The sequence below is a fragment of the Zootoca vivipara genome, chromosome 14, assembly GCF_963506605.1.
Source record: "Zootoca vivipara chromosome 14, rZooViv1.1, whole genome shotgun sequence".
In the NCBI taxonomy this organism is placed as follows: domain Eukaryota; kingdom Metazoa; phylum Chordata; class Lepidosauria; order Squamata; family Lacertidae; genus Zootoca; species Zootoca vivipara.
In genome coordinates this window covers 21144160-21168163 of record NC_083289.1, presented here as the reverse complement: position 1 = coordinate 21168163, position 24004 = coordinate 21144160, and the positions used below count along the sequence as shown (strand labels likewise).

Genomic DNA, 24004 nt, shown 5'->3' with positions numbered 1-24004 from the left:
CTGGTTGCTGTAGTTCCACAGCCGTCAGTCATTGTACTTTTTTCAAATCCTGCTTTATGACAGTTCGAAGGGAAAAACTGGAGAGCACTGCAACTATTTCATATGCTCCACTCTGAAAAATAGACTCTATGGTCAATTCATAGCCTGAAGAGGAGGGGTTTTTGTTTTGTAAGCCTCAAAAAATGTTATTTCACCTGTTAATACACAGTGGCTATTTATATTGGCTGGCCCTTCTGGTTCTATGTTCCAGGTTATGAATAATATAATGTTCAATATTCCAAACATTTGGTGATAGAAATTCTCAGTGCGACCTAAATATTGGCTTAGCAGGGAGTGAGTAAGTGAGAAGGCCCTCTCTCAGATGCAAGTTCATATAGGGCCCCTCCAGCCATCCTTTTTTATTGTACATATGATGATTTGTGCTCTTCATGCTATCAGAGCAGTTATGCATGGCCCTGCTTTCAATGCTCTTTGTGCCTGCAGAGGTTTGGGGGCAGTAATACTGCTTCATTTCCAATCAGTGCGTATCCTGCAATTTCCTACTGAAATCCGAGAACTTTTCATATCACAAATGTTCTACAGTTGGTTATTGATCCCCTTTTGTTGTGCATCAGCTTCTCTGGACAGCAATAATGTGGTCACATAGGGAAGCATTGTAGAATAACTATGTAATAAAGCAGAATTAATCCAACACTGACCCTCGGGTCAGTGTCAATAATTATTGCAGAATATACCCAGAATAAAACACCAGTCTGAAGGGGCCCATAGTCACACTTACTTTGGCCACCTGATACCACAAACACTCTTGCTGTCAACTGGTCAAAAGTGGAAATTTCACCCAGAATGGACTAGGTAGGTTTTGTTTTTGTTTTGCTAGAATTCAGTCACTAACAACATAATTCAATGGTTCTAGATTCAGGTAGGTGGCTGTGTTGGTCTGATGCAGTCGAAATATATTAAAAAATAAAAAAATTGTCGAGTAGCACCTTAGAGACCAACCAAGTTTGTTCTTGGTATAAGCTTTTGTGTGCATGCACACTTCTTCAGATACAGTAATACTGCTCTGTGTATATACTGTGTGTATCTGAAGAAGTGTGCATGCACATGAAAGCTTATACCAAGAACAAACTTAGTTGGTCTCTAAGGTGCTACTGGACATTTTATTTTATATTTCAACATAATTCAGCTCTAGTTTTTGGAAACTAAGGTGAAGCTACTGAACCTGTCTGGTTTTTGTTGCATTCTGTGTATTCTTTTGGAAAAAGCAGCTTCTTTGTTTAAAGACCATTAGGTGGGCAAAGATAATATATGTATATTAACTAGACATGGGATAGAATTTTGTTCAGACTGCATTTTTAAGTGAATTGACCTAATTTGCAGCTTCCAGACTATGCACAGATATTAATGCAATATCCATCAGATTTGACACTTCTTCAAATTTTGCAATATGGATCTTGGTGTCAGGGGACCCTGGGAGGGGAGCGAGTTCGCCCAGGGACAGGAACTAAGGGGACCAGCCGAGCAAGCCGGAAGGCGGTGCAAGGGCTCTGAGCAAGGTGGAGAGGTCTAGGGATGCTACCAACGCGCGCGGGGGAGAGGAGGTGTCCGAGGTATCGGAAGTGGGGGAATCGAGGGGGCTGTTTAGCAGTTCGGGGGGGTCCTGGCCCCGCTCCCTCCCCTGAGGTCCGTAGACGGGGAAAGCGTCAGGAGCAAAGAAGGAAACGAGGCGGGCCAAGGTTGTTTTGCTGGTGTAGATCGAGACGCGCACCAGTTCTGGATTCTGACTCGGAATAGGCGGCCATGTCTTTCTGAACTCGTTGTATATAGTATTAAAATCTGAAAAGCCACCACTGAGCCTTGGTGGTCTTTGGTTGTGGGAAGCCGCACACCAGCCCTGACACTTGGCTCAAGACATGCATACAAAAATGTGAATTTTGAGGATAAGTCTAGGAATGGATGCATTGATATATAAAAGAAGTATTTAAATATCCTCCCCTCCACAGGCTTATATGACCAAGGTAGAATACAATATTCCTGGGAAATTTCTGTTTCTTGTGAAAACATGGAATCTAGTAATGTAAAGGGACTTGATATACACGCTAAGGAAAAATTAATAGAATATTTGTCCACACTGCATTATGGAAAGGGAGAATTTTTGGCTTTCTACCACAGAATTCTCAGCATCTTACTGAACAAAACTGTCAAAGGATCCTGGGAATTAAAGCTGAAACAAAAAGGTGTAAATCTGTGACACTAACTATAGTTTCTACTTTCTTAACCTAACATTTGCTTGGCTCCACAAAACCAGATTTATATGGTCACATACAGCCCAGATATAAAGAAATCATATGAAGCCCCAGGGATGTGCTTGTACTGCAGCTGCCCCAGTAAGTGTTTCAGCATAGCCAGAATGCCAAAGTTAGAACGTCTGAACTATGTGGTCTTCTTATAAGGTGCTCTAGTAGGCCTTGAAGGAAAGATCTTAAAGAGATCCACCAATCCACACAGAGGAAGCCATATTTCAATCCTCTCCCTCTTGGCTCATCTCCTGTTACTCCACTGCTCATTTATTCAGTCACCCTCTGCAAAAGGAAAACCCCCAACATATTCAAGTAACAAGCATGCCTCAGAACAATGAAATGTTGTCCGTAGACCCATTTACAAATGTGGCTTCTTGGCCTTATATGTATGTTGCTGATCTCAGTCCAAATATACCATGGATAATTCCTGTTCCAGTGGGGTAGGCTCAATCCCAGTTTGAGAATTTGGAAGTGAAAATAAACTATTGTGAGAATATATTTCGAGTCCTCCTAACTAGATGGGTGTTTAGGAACAGCTTCCTCTCCTTGGCTCAGTGGCTAATAATACATGGGCACAGTATCAAGAGTTTGGAAACCATAAAGCAGCTATGGGGGCATAATTTCACATGGGCACACCATCAACGTCTCCACCCTGTTCTTGAAGATTCCATCCATGCTTGCAATCCTAGTTTTAACAGAGCTAAACTGAATTTTCCTACATTTTTCTCATGCTTCTATGATTTACCTTGGATTTACTTGGCTCAGAGAATGGGAATAGTGTTTCCTTAGCTATATTGCACTACATGCAAAAGCTTTGATTCCTCAGTTTGATTAGTGTATACAGTCCCCTCTGCAAACATGAGAGCAAGCAATGTAGAGGGGCTGAGAGCCACAGGAATCTGCCTTTATGCCAAATCGGATCATTAGTCCACCCAGCCCAATATTGTTGACACACCTTCCATTCTGTGTAGGGAACCTGCTTCTGTGTGGCTGTTTTGGGCGAAGAGAACACCATGGAAGCCTCTTGCACCCTGAGCATCCTTGGATACTAGAATTCTCCAGCAGGGATCCCTTGGGAAACAGAGTTAAGATGAGCAAAGAAGATTGCCTGCAATGGCAGTGGGCAGCAACAGTGGTGGAACAGATGGAGGTTGGTAGAGTTATTTCCAGGGGCTCTCCAGGGTTTCAGGCAGACCTTCTGGATGGAAATGATGTGCTGCACCACCGACTTGTGGTCTTTCTAAAACTTAATAATCACTAAGAGATAACCAGTGGCCGTATCTGCACTACTGAGTTAAGGCTCCATACAGGGCTGAAAGCATGGCCTTACCTTGGACCAGTCTCCTGTTTTCCACTCATAACAGCCCGTGTAATCCTCGCACTCTTCCTCATCCCTCGGCCTAGTGGCTGCATCACACTTCCCTTGGGGGTTGGTGCATGTGACAGTTCTCTTCTTCTTCCCCTGCCCACAGTTGGACGAGCACTGCAAAGCAATGGGCACAATCACTGGTTGTTGACAAAAACTGACTTGCCAACAAGTTTTTCCTAAGTGGTTTCAGATACAAAGAGTTCTGCTTTCCCAAATGTTTCTCACAATAATCTTCATAAAATTTTGACCGGGAGATTGCGGGCTTATTGGTGGGAGATTGACATTGGACGTTAACTCTAGCCATCATCCATCCAAGGCTATGTACACACCATATCTTCAAAGCACATTTAAAGCACACCCCAAGAATCCTGGAAATTGTCATCTGGGTGGGAATTATAAACCTGTGAGAAGCAAACTACAGTTCCCAGTGTGCTGCAGTGTGTGTGCATGCTTTAAAAGTATGGTTTGTATGCAGCCTTATATTGTTCATAAATACTACTGAATTCAAAGACAGGCTTAACAGACAACTAGGACTGTTATCGATACATTCTCTATTATGGGGTGAGGAGGATTTCACCAATACAATTGTTCAACCTTCAGTTTAAATATGCAAAAAAAATATGTTTCACACCAGGGCTGATCCTAAATTAGTTTGACTGTCAGATAATTTTGGAAGGAAAACTGAGCTTAATAATATTTCAGACATAAAATATTGTGAGCGGCATTTTTAATTCAAACTGTAATGCAATCTGTGACATAAAGGAAACAATAAAAACACATAAAAATCAATACAAATGTTTAATGTGGACACATAATGAAACCACCTCATTGAAGTTCAAGGATGGGCTACAGATCAGCTTGTGAACTTCTGATGTAGGGCATCAGCAGGGGAAAGTGTGGGACATGGCTGAATATTTAGCTCTGCCCCCGATGTCACAGCTTCTTTCAACAACCACATGTGAACATGGTTCTATGCACAGTGCAAGCTCCTGCTTGCTACACAAGTGCTTTGTACCCTTGGGACATCCACACAATCAAGGATCCTGTTCACACAAAACTCCTACTCATAAGCCGTAGCTTTTGCATTGGCCTTCCTGAACACATAATTACATGCAACTAGGGATGTAGGAAGCATTGTTTTCTGTTCTGCCCTTTATTTGTCACATGCAGTACTGTTTCCGTTCTGCTGCAGTTCCTCTTCTGCCAAAGACTATGTTACTTGTCTTGCCACATCCATTGAAATTGTATCCACTGAGATAAAATCTAGAATTGTGCAAGTGCTTGCCTGTTCTGCTTTTCAAGCTAAAATTTCTAGCTTTGGGGCAGAGAGATAAAATATTTTCACCCATACCCTTGATCATGCACAATGTATTCACTTTGTTTTCCCTGTTTCCCTCTTCTGCTTTTTGGTATTTTGTTTATTTATTTAGTTGTTTATTTATTTAGTTTCGGTTGAGAATTCTATAGGATGGTTCTAGCCAATCAAAGCTCATATACTAAATGCGGTGAGGTCACAACACCATGCAGCCAATCATACTGGCTTACATGCTGACATCACAGAGAGCAAATACAGCTCATTAAGAGTGAGGGTAACGCTGGCTTCTGGTTCCACTCTCCCCCATGATAGCAGGAGATCGTTGGCAAAGGAAAAACAAGGATGTTTGAGGGGACCGTAATTATCCTTGCAAATTCCCCCCAGGGACTGGGGGGGGCAGGCTTTACTTGTAGTTTGTCTCAGTACCTGGTTCTTGCTCCAGCATGGAATGTGGGGGGCAAGGAGGCACTGAGTGCAAAAGCACTTCGCCTGCCGAAAACCTTCCAACACCGCCATTAAGAAGCAGAGGTTCTCCTGTTAATTGGAGCTTAATTGGGCTAAAGTACAGGCATGTGCTAGAAGAGGTGGGATCACAAACTGCGGAACAAACCAACTGCAAGGTCTTTAAGGTCTAAACCTGAATAAGACTTCATTCAGTGCAAGACGGTGGGGTGGGGTGGGAGGGGAGCCTTTGGTTTCTTTATTTAAAGTTTTCTTCTCTACATTTATGATTTGGTAACCCTCCTCTGAATGTTAGTTCAGATTATATTTGTACAAGCGAAGATGGAAGAAATTGGATTATAAATATGGAATATAACATCAAATGGAACTGTGTGTTTAAAAAAAAGGAAAAAGGGAGGGAAGCTCTATTTTGTAAAAAGGTTTACGATGGAAACTTAGAGCTGACTCTTCCCCTTTATTATTTACAAAGTGATCCGTATAACACTAAGAGGACTGGAATTTAATTTAATTGGAAGTATAATTGCTTATATATCTTGAGTTGGAAGGAACAATGAAAGGAGTCTGTGAGGCACGGGACGGAGAAATTTCTGAAACAACAATGGGATATCAGCTTCACCCAAGGCATGACAGATAACAGCAACAACAGGGGGGAAGAAAGATAACATCTTACAAGGACAGGAAGAAACACCATGGACAGAATAATTGCCACACACAGGAAGAACAAGGATATAGTTTGAGTTCCTCACTTGCAATTTTACAAATCATTTGATGCGTCAACACGAATAGGAGTTATTAATATTGCATTGTTGTATAAGGGATTATTATTATGACCGGAATGCAATTGAAATTAGTAAGATTTTGGAACGCAGAAATAAAGAAAACCATCAAATCTAGCATGCAGGGTGGGCACTTTATCTAAATTATATAATTAGGTATTGAACAATTAGTATTAATAATTGTATTATAATTGGTATTGTTATAATGAGGCTATTATTGGACTGCAATTGAAAACTAATAAAAATTATTATAAAAAAAGAGAGTGAGAGTAATGCTTCTAGCCCTAGTCACATGAGTATTTCTAGCCAATTGGGAATATGATGATGTCACTAAAGGCAAATAAAGCCTGTTCAGGATAATATTTGTCAAATAAATGAGTAAGCAACATTGCCAAGCAGTTATGGTGCTTTTTGACACTGCGGAAAATGTTCACGAAACTGCTCAGTCCTAATAAAAACTCTAACTTTTTCTGGAGCATCAATCTTCACACACACACACACACACACTCTTCAAGGGATCAGCACAGAAGAAACTGTGGACTTGACATTGAATAAATAGTTGGAGATATGAGATACTCCATTAGATCTTTTGAATGCGCTCCAATAATTTTCTCTATTTAGGGGGTCTAGGATGAAAACAGGACTCAACTTGATATACGTTACAATAAACGGGCAGATCTCAGCATGCCTGTCTAATCATCTTAAAAAAATACAATCCAGGCAGTCATGACCTGTTGACCCTGTTAAGGACATGAATGACAAGTGTTTATGAGCTGGCAAGCAAACAGACATGCTTTGAAATACTTCACAGAAACTGCAAAGTGACTTATTGAAGAAGAAGAAGAAAATCTGGGAAGTCTTCCACTTAATTTATGGCTGCTCATTGCATGACCCCCTTATGGAAAGTAACATCTTCATAGTGTGAAAGCAAAAATAGAATTCTGCTGGCTACTGGGAAAGATTCCTTAAGATTGTAAGGATGCTGAAACTCAACAGCTGTGTCTTGAAATGAGTGGCCGGCTATAACCATCCTCAAAAAAGAAAGAGGCTCAATAACTTGGTCCTGTGGAGCAGCATTAAAACACAAGACAGGAAAGGATTCAAAAGGCTTGCCAGCTGCTTTAGTCTCCTCCTCTAAAACAGGAAATCAGGATCAGCCAGACTCCACTAAAATCAGTGGGCGCAACAAGTGTCATTTCGGGGAATGTGCAAATTCTCAGCATATGATAACAGAGATGTGCCCTAAAATGCCTTGCAGTATAGCAGAAAATGTTGAGGCACAAGTTTCTGATTGAGTTCCTTATCTGAACTCTAAGCCTTGCACTGTTGGTTCCAGGATTCTGTTGGTCCTTGGGCATGGCATCAAGTCAGAAGAGGCAGGACATGAAAACGGAGAATTCTCCTTTACTGCATCAGAACTTATTGGTTATTCTGTGCAATATAAGAATGGTAGGCAGCGAGGGCAGTGGGCCTTCTGCTAGTCTTAGGGACTTGCCAAATGCCTGGCTTTGTTGACCTCTGGAGCTGGCCGTGGTATTTCTTCTTTCTCTTTTCCATGATTGCACTTATGAGTTGCTTTTTTAAAAAAAACAAAAAGCAAACTCAAAGTGACTTACAGTATAATACATATTCTGACCTGTGGAAAGGAATCCTGACGAGACCCTCTTGGATTGTGTAAATGTGTGAGAGCAGAGAGTTGTGCCCAACCACTTGGGGTGACAAGTCAGCCTTGCTGGAAACTTGCTTGGCTTTTGCAAAGTTTATGCACGAGAAGTATAAGCAGATTTGTTCAGATTGGTACTAGCTGGGCTGATGCATTTCATTTGTTAATGTATGCAGTCAAGACAAAGGTCTTTTTCAGCCTCGCAACCTGAGATCCTTTTAATGGGAGATGCCAAGGTCTGAACCAGGGCTGTCAGCATGCAAGGAACTGAGTTATGGCCCTTTCCCTTAAACATAACCAGAACTTAAAAGGCCCTGAAAAGCAGAAGCAGGGAATCTTACTAATGACTATATAAAGTAGGACCAGATCTACACATTCCTCTTCATATATGTCAGTCCACTAAATGTGGTGGAGCAATGCATCATCTCAAAAAATTGCTACCGTGCCCCATTAAAGTAAGAATTCATTATTTTTCTCCACAATGAAAGTGAACCTTTGCTTTATGATTTAAGAACGTAATAGTTTGACTAAAAACCAGATTATATTTTGCATTTTATTCAAGTTTGGCAGCCAGAAAAACCCAAAGCAATTCATGTGAAATATACAAGAATTTCCACCAGCACCGTTGAGATTATTATTTCATTTTAAGATTATTCATGCTACAAGTAAACTGTATTAACCATGTACAATATACTTAAAATGACATAACAATTATTCTCCTTCTCAGCAACATGCAGCAATTAACAGCAAATGCCATCTGAGACTTTTTTTAACAAAACAACTGGTTTACATTTACCAATCAAGACACAAAATTGATTAAAGGAAAACACACCTCTCACTTTAACGTTATTTAAAAAAACATGTATTGCAAAGAAGTGGTTTATCTGGATCCTTTATCTGATGAATCTCTCATGTAGCACAATTCATATTTGTGGAACAAATTCAAGATCCAGATACTTAGAAGCTAAGGATTGGCTAACCCTGAAACCCAATGCCATGCACACACTTAAGGAGCTTTGCTCATTTAATTTAGATAGGAGTCCGAATGCAATCAAGGCATTCATTATATTAAACATTCAGCTGATCCTTCACCCCTCTAGAGCCAGAAAACATCTTTTAAAGTTTTTGTGATAGGAACTCAATAATGTCAGCTGCAAAATATGAACTACACCGTAAAAGATTATGCAGAGCTAGTGGCAGGACTCAATATTGTTAAAAGTCACAATATTACTTTTGTTAAAATAACCTCTTGGCAGCGATATTCCTAAAATCTATTTTCCTGAAAGCAATCACAAGACTCATTGACACAACCTTGAGCAAACAAGGCAAAATGGCATGTTTTGGTAGATACACAGCAGAAGAACATTGGGGCAGTGGGGAGAAGTATTGGACCCATGTTACTAAAATTGGTCTTACGTCAATCACTGCCTGCTTTTCCTAATACATACAGAGTCACTGTGCATTAGGAAAACGAATACGCCTGTGAATACGCCTAGGGCATTTTGCTCTGTTGCATGGTGACTAGTTTTACCCCCCCCCCATGGTGTTATATGTGTGCTGCTGGCCTGAAGGAAATCATGGAACGCACTTCTTGAACCACCTAAACAATCAAATATTCTTGTGGCACCTTAAAGATGAACAAATTTATAATGACATAAGCTTTTGTGAACTCAAGCTCATCATATGATATAGTATGGATGCATGGGGGCAAACCCCACCAACTTGAGCTGCTTCAGGAGGTGCCATTGGATATGTCCCAACCCTAGGTTCTGGAACTGGATTCTGGGAATCTGCTTCTGCAGGTGCTATTTGGGGGATGTAAAAGCACCTACATCAGGGTAGTCAACGTGCTGTTCTATGGGTATTGTTGGACTACAACTTCCATGAGCCCCAGCCAGCATAGGCAGTGGCCAGAGGGATTAGGGAGTTGTAGTCCAACAACATCTGGAGGGCACCCCATTGGCTAATCCTGGCTAGAGAACACTGATTCTTAATAGCCTGGGGGGAAATATCAATTTTAAGACTTCCACAAAATGCCCCCTTGATATTTATCTTTAAAAATAGATTAACGATGGATCACATGAAGTAGGATTTGCTCATCTTTAGGAGACTCCAATTTGGGGTTTTTATCATGGAATTTCTGTCTTTTTCCTCCCACCAAGACTTCCTTCTTACCTTAGACCACTCCGATGCTTCCCATATGGAAAGGCAGTCTCGTCCTTCACAGCTTTGTATTGGTGTCGGCTTAGGGCCGAGGCAGTAAAGATCCCTGGTGTTGACATAGGTGCCATTCTGCAGCTGATAGACACATGCCACTTCTCGGATCTGGATGCCTTTGGAGCAGGTTGCAGAGCAAGAGCTCCACTGCCCAGCCACCCACCTGTTAAGAAAAGAGAGAGAAAGGATTCAATAGGGACACAGCCCTTTGAGGCACAAAGCCACTCATCAATCACTGCCCATCAATCACTGCCTCTTGTTCCTGCCCTGGGTGGGTGTCAGGCCCCACCAACCTGTGTCCAAGTTTTTTATTATTTGAAACCCTACATTTTTAATGCAGAATTAAGAGGCTTTAAATCTGGACACAAGTAACCCCTGCAGTTTCCTGGTGGTGGGAGATTATGTAGGACAGCAACCTAAATAATATTGATGTTCTTTTCCAAGTCAGGGTTATTGAAGCACACTTCATGCTTATGAGTAATCCTTTCTTCCTTGGGCCCAGGTAAGTGTCCTCCTACCTTGTGTAAGCTGGTTTAAAGACAGGAATGCTTTTGGCATGGCCAGTTCCCCTTATAGACAATGCACCTCAGAACTAAAGTTGCAGGGGGTTCTGGGGTGCCCTCTTTCTGCAGCTCAAATCCTTGAGCTAGATCTGTATACCTGTTTAGTGATGCAAATTGCTTGCAATTTAAGTGCCTTAATGAGAACTATATAATCCCATAAGTTAACAGCAAGTGTTGCCCGTCTCTTTTCATTAAACAAATAAGTTGTATAAAAACCACCCAAGCCATTTATACCAAGGGTCATTTGGGAGCCTGTGGCTTGCAGACCATTGTTATGCTGTTTAACTGAAGCAAAGTTGCTCATGGACACTGAACATCCAGTTCTAAAGGTCTCCATGCCCCCTTTGATGCTCAGCTGCTAATGCTAATGCTAGCTTTTCCAAGCAGATCAACTAAAACTATCAAGAGGGGCAAAACCATCAGAAAAGTAAAAAGAACAAGAGGAGATTTCAGGAGTGATGAGGTCAGAGTATGAAGAGGAAAAGAGAACTACAGTGGTACCTCTACTTACGAATAACTCTACTTACGAATGTTTCTACTTATGAATGGAGCTCCGTCCGCCATCTTGGATGCTGTTTAGATAGGATTTTTTCTACTTACGAATTTTTATATAAGGTTGCTTCTACTTACGAATTTTTTCTCCCAATGCATTCCTATGGGATTCGACTTACACATTTTTTCGACTTACGAATGTGCATTTGGAACGCATTAAATTCGTAAGTAGAGGTACCACTGTACCAGAGAACATTTGGCAATTATGACATCTGCTTTGTTCAAACAATTGACACAAATAGTACACAGCTACCCACATCACATTGCAAATAAGATTCACATTATGATCAGCTCACAATGAAAAATCCTGTAGCCTTACATTCTCAGGTGCTGTGAAATATAACTGCTTGTCCCCAGAGAGATATGGACTCTACAGACCCTTTTGTCAGTCTGCCCTTCCAATCACCCCATATAACTAATTGCTATTTTGTTGAGACCTGAGCAGCAGAAGTGGAACTTTTTGGAGGTCATGGGAAGAATCAAGTAAAGAGGAATGTATTTGATAAATGCCTATATGGCATCTCTGCTAAGTGCTTCCTATGACCTGTCACAGAGGAAGATCCCCTCTGTAATTACAGGAATTCCTCCTCAAAGTGAAGAGCTGGAACAATAGCCCTGTGTGAACATGAAAAATGCATGAGGAGGGGGAGGGAGGTGGCAATCACAGCACCCCTTTTTCAGGAAGTTGGAATCCTGGTCTGTCTTTCAGATCTGTCAACTTGATTTGCCTCCCAACTAAACTAATCTTTGCAACCTGATGCCAAGGCACTGAGGGCCCCTCCAGACTGATTTTTTTTAAAGCCCGGGAGTATTCTGCAACATGTTCTTGACACACACACAGTGCTGTAGTGCTGAAATTATTTTGCTTTATTAGTTGCCCTGAGATGCTTCCCCCATGCTACCACAACACTGTTGTCTGGAGAGGCTACAGCACCATAAAAGCAAAACAAAAATAAACCACAAAGTTTGTGGTATATATAAAAAATAAATACGCTGAAATGCGCTGAGTGGAAATGAAGCAGAGTGACTGCACCAAAACTTTTGCAGGTGCAAACCATAATGAAAGTGGGAACCCGTGTGACAGCCCTGATAGCATCATGAGCACAAATAATCATGAATATGCAATAAAAAGGACACCCACAGGCCACAATTTAAGCACTGGAGCACAAATTACAGATGCGTTGTTAAATATGTCATTGACTGAAAGTCCCAATCAGATAGGGGTGGTGAGATGAAGCTGGGAAGGGGAAAGAGAGGGACTGCTTTACTAATTTACTGTCCTCTCCAGGAGCAGGCATGGCTGCTGTCCAGGCCCTGCTGAATTAAGTCTAGCAACGGCATTGTAATCTCCCTGTGATCTATAGCTATTGGCAAAGAAAGGAGAGAAAAGGATTGAGAGCAAAGAACAGTAGAGATGAAAGGAGTGAAAAACTTGGTAGGAGCCACCCTGGTTGTTTGCCTCCAGAACTGACAGTTCGACCGCACACCATACAGTCCTGAGAAAAAGGAGGCTGTGACCTCACTTAAAGGGGAAAGGAATGGGAGGAATCAGAAAGGAGAAAGCCTCTCACTTTCTTTTCCAGTTCGGTGGTCTGTAAGGAAACAGGAAGACGGGCATGAGACGAGCCAGGAATTCAGTACAATGACAGATGGGAAAATGGACAACCCAGACTGCACTCTTGTCCAGGTCTGGCAGAAGTGTCCTTTCATGAACTCGGTACAAAGCTGCAACACGCATGGGGGTGGTTGTGGAATAACTTGAGTTTTAACTTGGTTAAGGACAAATTTACACTGACACTGTGTCAACCATCTTTTTAGTGCCACTTTCTTGTTTTTTAATGAGCATTTTAAAAATGTTTTTATAAACTGATTTTACAAAGGGGGGAGAAAGAAGAGGCAGAAAAATGTTTGGCTAGGGGAGCAAGATCTTCAAATTGCTGATAAATTATAAACATAATTTTCTCACCGGTTTTGAGTGGAATTATTGGAACATGGAACTCTTTCAGACGGTTTGTAGAACTCTGCCTCTTTGAGTATTCAAACACTAATAATGTTTTCAGTATGACAATTCCAAGTATTCTAGTCTTCCTCAATGAATTCTGGGAATGACACTTTGCTGGGGATGTTGAAAATTCTCTCTTAGAGATAACTAATCAGAATGTCTGTGTATGCTGGTTGTTTTTTTATTTATTTAAACTTCATTTGCCACTCTTCAGACCTGGCTCTTAGATCAGCATCATAAGTAAAATACAACAAATGCAATAAATAGGAATATGCTAAGAAAACAACAAATAGCACAAAAAGTTAAAAGTCCAGCATTAAAAATAAAATACATCAACTTAAACAGCATAAGCAGATTTTTTAAAAGTGCTACTAACAACAAGGTGGCTCAGCAGAGGTGGTCCTGCCTCCCACCATCACATGCCAAATTTCAGATGGTGAGAAGTGGAGACAAAGCAGAAACTCTACAGATTAGATTAAAGTGTGTAGGGCATCATTTCTCTCTCTCCTTCATATCCCCTTTGACTCCTCAGCATCCCTTAAAAAGTGTGAATTTCTCATTTTTATCTACCAAATCACAGTCATTCTCTGAAATTCACACTTCTGCAAATTTTGCAATGCAGTCCTCTAGCCAAATAGCATGGACAATAATGAACACACTGAGGAATGCATTAGTGAAAATAACACACAAAAACTGCATTGCAAAAGTGTATATATTAGGCAAAATTGCATACAAACACATGTATGTTTGGAGAAATTTACACTAAAAAATGCTGATGACTTTTACTGACTTTTTCTGTTGCAGAAATGGAGAGAACTGAATTTAGGGTTGGAAAAATGAGAAACACAAAAGCGGAACTGACAGACTCTCCCATCTCATCCGAAGAATGACCATGTGAATTTCTGATAGCAATAATGTCAAAAAGCAGTACAAACAACAGGGAAATCAAAGCGGTAGCTCTTCTAAGAACCAGAGAGCAGAGCTCGATGTAGAAAACAGGAGAAGTTCTTGCAACAACGCTATAATAATTCTACTTGAACTCTGAAAGCAAACCCAGAGCTTCTTTCTTTAAAAACACACACAAAATAAACTATAGTCATGGTGAAAGAGAAAGGTCTCTTTAAGATGTTCTCGGTCAGAGAATATGCCAAGCATGCATTTCTAATATCTGGGTGGGCAAACACTAATGGAAATTTAAATTCTACAGAGACTTAGAGAATGTGCTTCGGAAAACGTTTCCATTTGGCAGCTTCCAAAGTGTGAATGTGTGGTCGACCTGGAGGGAGCGAGAAAATGTTAGGAGAGAGGGAGAGGCGTGGCTTGCTTGGATGTGAAGCACTGTGTGGTTGTTGGTTGCCATGGTGCTGGTGGCAAAACGAACCAATGAGAGCCCCACACTCTAGTTGTCCAGCCGAGGATAATGGCCCTTTATTGTAACTCTAAATTGGCTCAGGAACTCCAAACCAAAAGCAGCAGTTCTGGAATTATATTAAGGGGGAAGGATTAAAATCCATAGAGTAAGGCAATTTAGACTTCCCTTTCTCAACACAACTGGGCTGGGTTGGCACCACTCTTGGATCAACCCTGGCTTTTTTTTTTTTTTTTTTTGGCCTGTGGGCTAGCAAAAGGAAAATGAAAGTTTGGGGGTCAGAAATGGCACATGCAGGCGGTTCCGGAAGCTTCTTCAGGTGCACTAGAAATCCACACAGACCATAAACCAGAGAGTTGGACCACTCCATGGCAAACAGAAAAGGCCCAAAAGGTGCTGCAGAAAGCTGGATTTATTTTTAGAGAATGACCTGACATGTTTCAAGCTTTACAGATCTTTTTCAATGGTGTGTTTTTCCCTTTTGCAACTCTTTCAGAGAGACCGGATTATTTTTCTTCAGCTGGTTTACCTCTCTGTCAATGATTCTTTTGGATATTTTCCTCCCAATTTCCCTAGAAATCTATACTGCCGTGAACGTGAAGGCTTGAGAGGAGGGTGGCAGAGCAGCCCCACAAATGACAAGCATCCACTTGAGATCAACCAGTTTTAATTAATTTTAACACCAGTAATAACTAGATCTGAACTGACACAGGCCTACCTTAAACACAAGCAGACTGCCCAGACTAAGCCAGTCCCTAGAAAAGAAAAGAAGCATCTGACCATATATGAGCAATGTATGGGCTTGACAAGTCGCCAGGGGATTTGGAGACAACCACGGCAAATACCTTCTCTATGGCCTAGTTTTGAATGAGGTAGCAAATACATTCAGTTTCTTATGTGCAAGACATTTTTCTACATGGAGGAGTCATTATCTATATGAACCCCCACCTGCAAACTTAAGTTGTACAGTCCAGGCACAGGTTTACCATCTCAGAGGCAACCTGGCTTAGGGGCCCTGGCTGTCCTGACTTGGCACAGAGAAGTTATTGAAGGATCACAAGAAAAGATAGGGAATGGAAGGGCTCTGTTAAGCTCTCTCATTTTTGTGTCGCTCCAGAAACATTATGCTCATTAAGAAGCTGTCTGGCAACTAATCCATTGGTCCATTTAGCTCATCATTTCCCACACTCCGGCTCCCTAAGGTTTCAAATAACAATGGAAAAGAAATTCAATTCAGTTTTCATTTAAAGGTGAATCTACCTAATTTGTGCTTCCTGAAGCAATATGAAAATTGGGGGAAAGCCATCTTTCAAAATTCACACTTGTACAAATTCTGTGATGTAGTTCACCAACAAAATAATGTGTCAGGGCCGGCTCTAGGCCCGCCTCCGGTGGCACTGGGCACCAGGCCACCAGGGGCACCGCTGCGCCCGCTGAGAGGCATGGCTGAGGCTGCCCCAGGCACGCCTCCGCTGTTCAGCGGCTTGAGGCTGCTCCCTGGAGGCGCGCAGGCCTGGGGCCGCCTCCGCCGCACGTAGGGGCGTCGCAACAGGGGGCGGGCAGCACCCCCTGGCCCAGGGCCGGCCCTACGGCAGGCTGGGTGGTGCAGTGCAGCGGCGCCTGCCCGCCCGCCTGCCGCGCTGGGAAACGGGGCGGGGGGGGGGGGCGCCGGAGGGATCCATCGCACCACAGCACCGGGCATGCTTAAGACGGCCCTGTAATGTGTAGAAAAATGCACATTCTATGATCTCCCAACACCCTTTCATGTGTCACTCTCAGAAGGGGCCCTTGGGTATGTTGGATCAATGATGTTTAAGAATTAAAATATCAAGTCGTTATATCCCCCAGTGGAGCAAAAAAAGAGAGGCTGGGTGGTGCAGATCTACCAAATAAGTAGAAAATGCACAAATGCATTTGTAGATTAGTATGATTGGAAAATAGGAATTTGGATGCAGTTCCATGCAGCTCCAGAGGTGTTATAAATAAAGCTTAAAACAGTTTTTAATGTATAAGTATAAAACCTGCATTGGCGAGAAGGCTCAGTTCTATCACAAATGCCTTGTTTGTGCTTTCTCTGTTGCATTAACAATGCTCATGCACATAAATAGTGCATGGGAGACTACAATGCAATATGAGCCTTTGTTTATGAAAAAGTTTATGATGACTGTAATGGGATCTGTAAGGGGGTGGGCTTACAGGGAACAGCCACCCCTCATCAACTCCAGTTCTTCGAACGGCTCTGACAACAGCGGAGGGGCAGGAGACAGGAAGGAGGAAATGAGCAGAGGGGTGCAGGGCTCAGGCAGCATCCAGGAGCACTGCCTACAGCCTGTGATACCAGCAAGGGAGGGGGAGCCAGCAGAGGTTTCTAGCAGGGAAACATCAGAGGGGCGTCCTTTCAAATTCACCCCGGAACTTACTGGTAGGTGATCAGTGGCTCGCAAACGTAAGGGGCGGAGATTTGGGGGAGGAGCCGAACTATTCTGCTGGGGGAGGAACCCGAAAAGCACGAATGCGAGAATCTGATGATACTGAGTAGACATGTTTTCATGAAGCCCTTGCACTGTAAATAATATCCACAATAAAAGTCTTAAAGACAAGATGGTTTGGAGTGTTGTTGCTCGAGGGTAGCCAGCAACACCCCTGACAGGATCCTTACCTTGACTGGCAGGGGTGCACATTACATCTTCTGACCTGAGGCTCAGGACGGGTCACCCGCTGGCAGGCACTGTCATTCACCAATATCATAGTCTTGTTAACAACCCGTGTACAGGACACAATGGTTTTTCGTTCTCCTGGATGCAAAATGGGGGAGGCGGTGTCATTCATTAAATTACCTAAATGTTTCTTTTTCTTCAGAGGCAATCTGATTTCAAAAATATCACTAAAAGAAATGTCTTGTTTACTGAATTCCACGTGGTTGTGAACATGTCCCTATCTTCCAACATGGCTACTTTCCCACAGCAACACCCCATAGATATGGGACTCCAACCCAAAGAGCAGTGCAAGATAACTCTTCTGAGCGATTGAATCTAATTTCACCCATATCCATTATCTGGGAGACTTTGAAGCTCGCTAATTTGGAATGGGGCTTTCACAGCTCTGAGGCCTGGTATCTGTCCGCTACAGTGTTTTGTTTTGTTTTTAGAAAAGCTTTTCTTCTTCAGTTCTGAAATGCTTCAGTTAATAATAATAATAATAATAATAATAATAATAATAATAATAATAATAAATTATTTATACCCCGCCCATCTGGCTGGGTTTCCCCAGCCACTCTGGGCGGCTTCCAACAGAAAAATAAAACACAGTAATCTATTAAACATTAAAGGCCTCCCTGAACAGGGCTGCCTTCAGATGTCTTCTAAAAGTCTGGTAGTTGTTTTCCTCTTTGGCATCTGTTGGGAGGGCGTTCCACAGGGCAGGTGCCACCACCGAGAAGGCCCTCTGCCTAGTTCCCTGCAACTTGGCTTCTTGCAACGAGGGAACCGCCAGAAGGCCCTCGGTGCTGGACCTCAGTGTTCGGGCAGAATGATGGATGGCAGTTAAGGATTCAGATGGGCGAGAACTTGCTCTGCATGCTCTGATCAAGGGGATTGAGGAACTCCCCTATGAGGAAAGGTTACAATATTTGGGGCTTTTTGGTTTAGAGAAAAGTTAAGTAAGAGGTAACATGATAGATTGTAAACCATCCTGTGATCCTTGGATGAATAGCAGTATAGAATTTTTTTATAAACAACAACAACAGAATATCATAAATTTATGCCTGGCATAGAGAAAGTGGATAAATAGATGTTTTTCTCCCTCTTTCCTAACACTAGAACTTGGGGACATTCAACGAAGCTGAATGTTGGAAGATTCAGGACAAAAGAAAGTACTTCTTCACACAGTGTTTAGTTAAACTATGGAATTCGCTCTCACAAAGGGCTACTGGCTACGATAGAAGCAGTAATGATTCTGAATACCAGTTGCTGGAAACTGCAGGAGGGGAGAGTGGTCTTGCGCTTGGGGCCTGCTTGCAGGCTGGCCACTGTGAGAACAAGATCCTGTTCTAGATGGGCCATTGGCCTGATCCAGCAGGCCTCCTCTTATGTCCTAGGATTGATCCCTGGTATCTCCTGCTTAAAAGATTTCGGATAGCATGGTTGAAAATACCTCTTTGCCCATGACCTTGGAGAGACACTATCAGTGAGACAAAGACAGCTGCAAGGTTGAGTACTGTTCTGCAGGCCTTCTACACTAATGGACCACCTTAGATAAATTATTTTAGATAAACAAAATCTTTACCTCCTCCACACTGCACACTACAACCTTCCCATCCGCTGTGGGTCCATATGTACAAGGAGTCCTGATGATGATCTGGCTCACTTCTGTTTTCAGAAGAGTAGTTCACAGGAATGGTGTATTCGTAGTGAATCCCATAATTCTGGTCATGGAATAACAGCACCTAGTTGAGAGCACAGGAGACAGACAGTTGCTGAGGCTGGCATGTGTGGGGTGGGGAGGCAAAACAAATAAATGGAAATCGCCAAAACAGCAAAGCAACCAATAATAATAATAATAATAATAATAATAATAATAATAGGTCAAGGGATTTATGAGTGAAATATAAACAACACAGTCTTCTTCTGGGGAGTAGAAGCCCTGTGGATGCAAATCCATCTCCATAGAGGAGATCATCTGGAAGGAAAAAATGTTTGATTTACTGTAAAACTATGTGTCTATAAAAACCTTGAAACCTAGATTTAAATTTATTTAGTTATAAAAATATTTATATGCCACAATTCATTAAAAAGATCAGAATGGTTTACAACAATTATACATAAATCCATTAAATAAGAACAATATTAAAAAGTTAAAATCAGTAATCACCTAACCTTTACGAAAAGATATATGCTAAATCGCCCACATAAGCCTGTATTTCTTGTGCTGAACTAGCTGAGAATGAAAGCAGTCATCTACCCTTGCTGTTGTCCCTCTAGCAACTGGCATTTGATGGCACATTCCTTCTGAACTTAGAGGACTTTTGACGGTGTAATGCTCTAGAAACTGTGCACTGTAGTTTCATATTGTTTTATTGTCATTATATGCTGTGCCAATCTGGCAGAGAAAAGGCAGCTTGTAAAGGCCTTTAAATAAATAAGATTATACCTTTAATGTGAAACTTGCAGTCTCAACTCCCCACACCTTCCCCAAGTTTGCTGCCGGCAACTCAGCTAGAAGTAATTACTACTGCAGGAAATGTGAAAACCAACCGAGCTTACTCTTAAAGCGACTCATTAATGATTCTGTTGAATTAAGATGCCATTGACTGTACAAGTTCAAATTTGTTTGGGAGGGTTCAGGTGTGCTGGAAGGTGTGCTAGTACTTGGAACAGGTTGGAATGAAGACGGGAAGGCCAGGGGGATGGGCGGGCAAGCAGGCAGGTGACACTGTATCTCATTGCAGTGAAATGGTACATGAGTTTATTGAAACAGCCCGAGGTATTAAGGAGCCCATTGAACAAATCAAGCCATAAATAAACATGGTAGTGCGCTGTCTAATGTGTGGTAGGGAACGGTGCCAACTAGAACTGATCTGCCCCTCTGACAGCTTGAGGCATCTGCTACTGCTTAGACTTTGTGGAATGAGACAAAATAGGTAAAATCAAATGCTGCCTTTTATAAGGTTGCACAGAGAAGCTAATGAACACCGCCCATGTAACAGTGGAGGCTGCTAAATTAGGGGAAATGGAGCACTGCCCCAACAACCATAGTCTTCCCTTAGGTAAAGGGACCCCTGATCATTAGGTCCAGTCGTGACCGACTCTGGGGTTGCGGCGCTCATCTCGCGTAATTGGCCAAGGGAGCCGGCATACAGCTTCCAGGTCTGGCGAACCAGAGCAGCGTACGGAAACGCCGTTTACCTTCCCGCCGGAGTGGTACCTATTTATCTACTTGCACTTTGAGGTGCTTTTGAACTGCTAGGTTGGCAGGAGCTGGGACCGAGCAACGGGAGCTCACCCCGTCACGGGGATTCGAACCGCCGACCTTTAATCCACAGCGCCACCCGCGTCCAGTCTTCCCTTAGTAGGTCTCAATTGCTCGCCTTCTTTATTACCTCCCATTGCCCCCAGCACCTGATTTCTCGGAGGTAAGTCATCTCTAAACACCAAAGTTCTATTTAGTTATCCTGGCCAATGACCATTAACAATTTTATTCTGTGAACCACCCTGAGAGCTTATTATAAAAGGCTGTATATAAATTTAATAAAAAAAAAATGTTGCATGCCGGAAGAGTAGAGAAAATGGTTTCGTGGAAGTAGTATAGTGTTTTGCCAAGAGAGGTGAAGGAGTGCTGATCATAGTAGCTGTAGCTTTAAAGGGGGCATTGCACAACACCAAGCCCAATTGTCACCTTGCTTGGCAAGGTGCTTGCCAGGAGAGGTGAAGCTGAGCATTTCTGACACAGAAAAAAAAATATTTTTTTGCTACAGTCTTTCAATCTCCCCACCCCCTACAGCAACAGAATGCCATGCCAGGTACATATGGGAATAGTTACTAGGCATTCATGGAAGATAAGTCACTCTCTTGTCATGTTCAACTGGAAATTAGACCCAAAAATCATTTTTCCTGTAAAAAACAAAACAAAAACTAAACCAAGTGTGAGGAACCTCTAGATGTTGCTGAACTACAACTCCCACCATCACTGTCCATTGGTGATGCTTTCTGGGGCTGATGAGAATAAAGTGATGCTGCCTCAAAGTAAATGCGTTCTATTGCTGCACATTTATACGTCATATAGTTGTCACCTTGAGCCAATTACCTCTCAGCCTAACCTACCTCACAGCATTGTTGTAAAATAAAAAATGTGCGAGGGAAGGGATCATGTACAACACCTTCAAGAGAATGAGAGGAAGGGCCAGCTCTCCAGTAGCTCTTATGAGCTGCCCAAAGGAGGAGGCCAGTGGCAAGCACATAAAGGCAAAGGGGTAATCCCTTGCAGCCACCATTGTCATTGTTGCCCAGGAAACACACCTGCTGACCCTTCTCCCAGAGCCTGGTGCTGGCACAGCTGGCAGGGGAAACCAGGACATTCCGGGATCATATCGGAAGCAGGGGTGGCTTCTGTATTTCTGGGACCATCCTGGAAAAATCGGGACACTTGGAGGCTATGTTGTCCCCACAGCACCACTATATCTGCCTCTACAAATACCACCAGCGCCCAAGGGGTGGAAAATTCACACTCCCAAGTCTGGGTTCAGGATAGCTGCTTATGCCCCAGGCCTGGTCATGACAGTGTGCTAATCCATTGCTACTTAATTATTTTGTTTAAGGTTGGGTGTTAAGTGTTAAGTGAAGGTGCTGAGGGCTGAGAGTACTCCAGCAAACATCTGCTTTGGACTGTTTGGTCTGGTAGATCCTGCCTTCATGAAGACATTCGGCCAGATAACCCTTGAGGCCCTTCCAGTCCTTTTAATTCTATGAAAGCAGGCACTCATCGCCTTAAAGAATTTTTGTGTGTGTGCTGATCTGTACGAAAACAGACAAATATCTTTTGCAAGATGGGGAGAAATAAAAAACACATCTGTAGCTACAGAAGGAGCTTTATTAGTCTGAGTTGGAAGCCAAAGCTAAGACAAACCAGACAATAAGCTATAGTTTTAAAGCTTTTTGCAGGATCCAAAACACTCGGCACTCGCCAGCACAAGACGTGAAGCCCCACCCTGCTCTTATTTAAGCAAACAAGATGCTAACGACATTGCTGTACAGCTCGGAGGAAGCCGTCGTATTTGGAAGCATCTCATGGGCTGAGATGGCCTTCAGTTGCCAAGTGGAGGTCTGAAGCAGATCTAGCTACACAAACACTCATTTATCCAAGGAACATACTTACAGTAACATATTTGGAGAAATGCCTTGGGTATTTAAAGGAGGAAAAAAAGAGGGGGGAAGGCAAGCTCCTTCTTTAAAAAAGAAAAGAGAGAGAGAGATCTTTATTATCTCAATCTGGGAACAAGGCTAGAGAAGCTAAGGGCTCATATGAAATAGATTTCATGCCATTGTTTGGCTGTGTGGGTAATTGGGTTTCAAACAGAGGTCAAGATGTCTTCACTCAGGTGATTTGCGCTTTGTCAGTCAATGCTGTTCTAACAGTCTTCAGAACAAGTGGTTTTCAAACTGCATTCCAGGGAACCCTGAGGACCCTCGGAAGCTGCAGAGGCCCTCAGCCAGAAGGTCGGTAATGGGGGAAAACAACCTGCTAGGTGGTCACGAGTCCTACATCACAAAGAACAGCCCTCCCTTTGAAGGACTGTCAGAGCCACCCCACCACTTTGAAGGCACTCCATATTTGAAGAGCCGCCAGGTAAGGTTTAAAAATTAAGAACAATTAACAACTCTACACTTTTATGATTCTAAGGGAGAACATCAAGGGCCTTGAAGATGCCCATCAAACATTAACAGTACTTGGGCAGCAGAATGAGCAGGGACAACACTCACCTGGTCATGGTCTTCATCCCAGTAGGTTGAGATGTATTTCTAAATTATTGTAATTACTGTACTGTTAAATTAACATCTACGCATATGAATTAGTATGAGCACATTTCATTTCTGGTAATGTAATAATAATAATAATAATAATAATAATAATAATAATAATAATAATAATTTATTATTTATACCCCGCCCATCTGGCCGGGTTCCCCCAGCCACTCTGGGCGGCTTCCAAAAAAACAGAAATTCTAAAATACAAAAAAAATGTATTTAATCGTTTATTCTTCTTTTGCAAATATATCAGTAGCTAAATTGCAGCCAACCTAGGACTCCTTATCTTCCTCTGCAATGTGCAACTGCAGAGGACTATGGGGACACATTGGACTGTGGTCCCTTGTGGGGCAGAGATTAGGCAAAAAGGCCTAGTGAGTGTTTCACATGAACCAAGTGTACATCTTGGAACATGCTCCAGATTCCAGAATCGTTCCATGATGCACTGGATTTCTGTAGCATATGCTCACCAGGCAAATTAATGTGGAAAGGGTTCCTTGAAGTTAGAAAGTTTGGAAACCAATGGCGCTTTCCAAGTGTTTTTGACTACAACTCCCATTAGCCCCAATTGGCATGACCAATGATCAGGAATGATAGTAGCTGCAGTCCAAAGCATTTGGAAGGCAACAAGTTTAAAAGACTGGTTTAAACAATGTTGGCTATTCTTCCTCTTTATTATGATTACAGTATTTTCAAGTTAAGCTGCTTTTCAGACAGGTTATTGAAGTTGCAAACAATAAATGCCACATATTAAAAACAATTAATAATAATAATAATAATATCAAATCATGAAGGGCACATAATTAAAGTCCCAGGCATAAATATAACCATCTGTTTTGCTTTTTCTGGGATATAGAATCATAGAGTTGGAAGAGACCACAAGGGCCATCCAGTCCA

General features: G+C 42.3%; 1 protein-coding gene across 2 annotated transcripts in view; it reads right to left on the bottom strand.

Moving 5' to 3' along the window:
- The window catches only part of ADAMTS17 (ADAM metallopeptidase with thrombospondin type 1 motif 17), a 164433-nt gene that overhangs the window by 12618 nt on the left and 127811 nt on the right, over positions 1-24004 (bottom strand). For both annotated transcript variants that reach the window (XM_035130683.2, XM_035130684.2), the window contains 4 exons: positions 18873-19032; positions 17248-17383; positions 10061-10265; positions 3631-3783 (listed from right to left, as the gene is read on the bottom strand). In XM_035130683.2, the coding sequence (XP_034986574.1) occupies positions 3631-3783; positions 10061-10265; positions 17248-17383; positions 18873-19032 (654 nt within the window). The remainder of the gene's footprint in view (positions 1-3630; positions 3784-10060; positions 10266-17247; positions 17384-18872; positions 19033-24004) is intronic.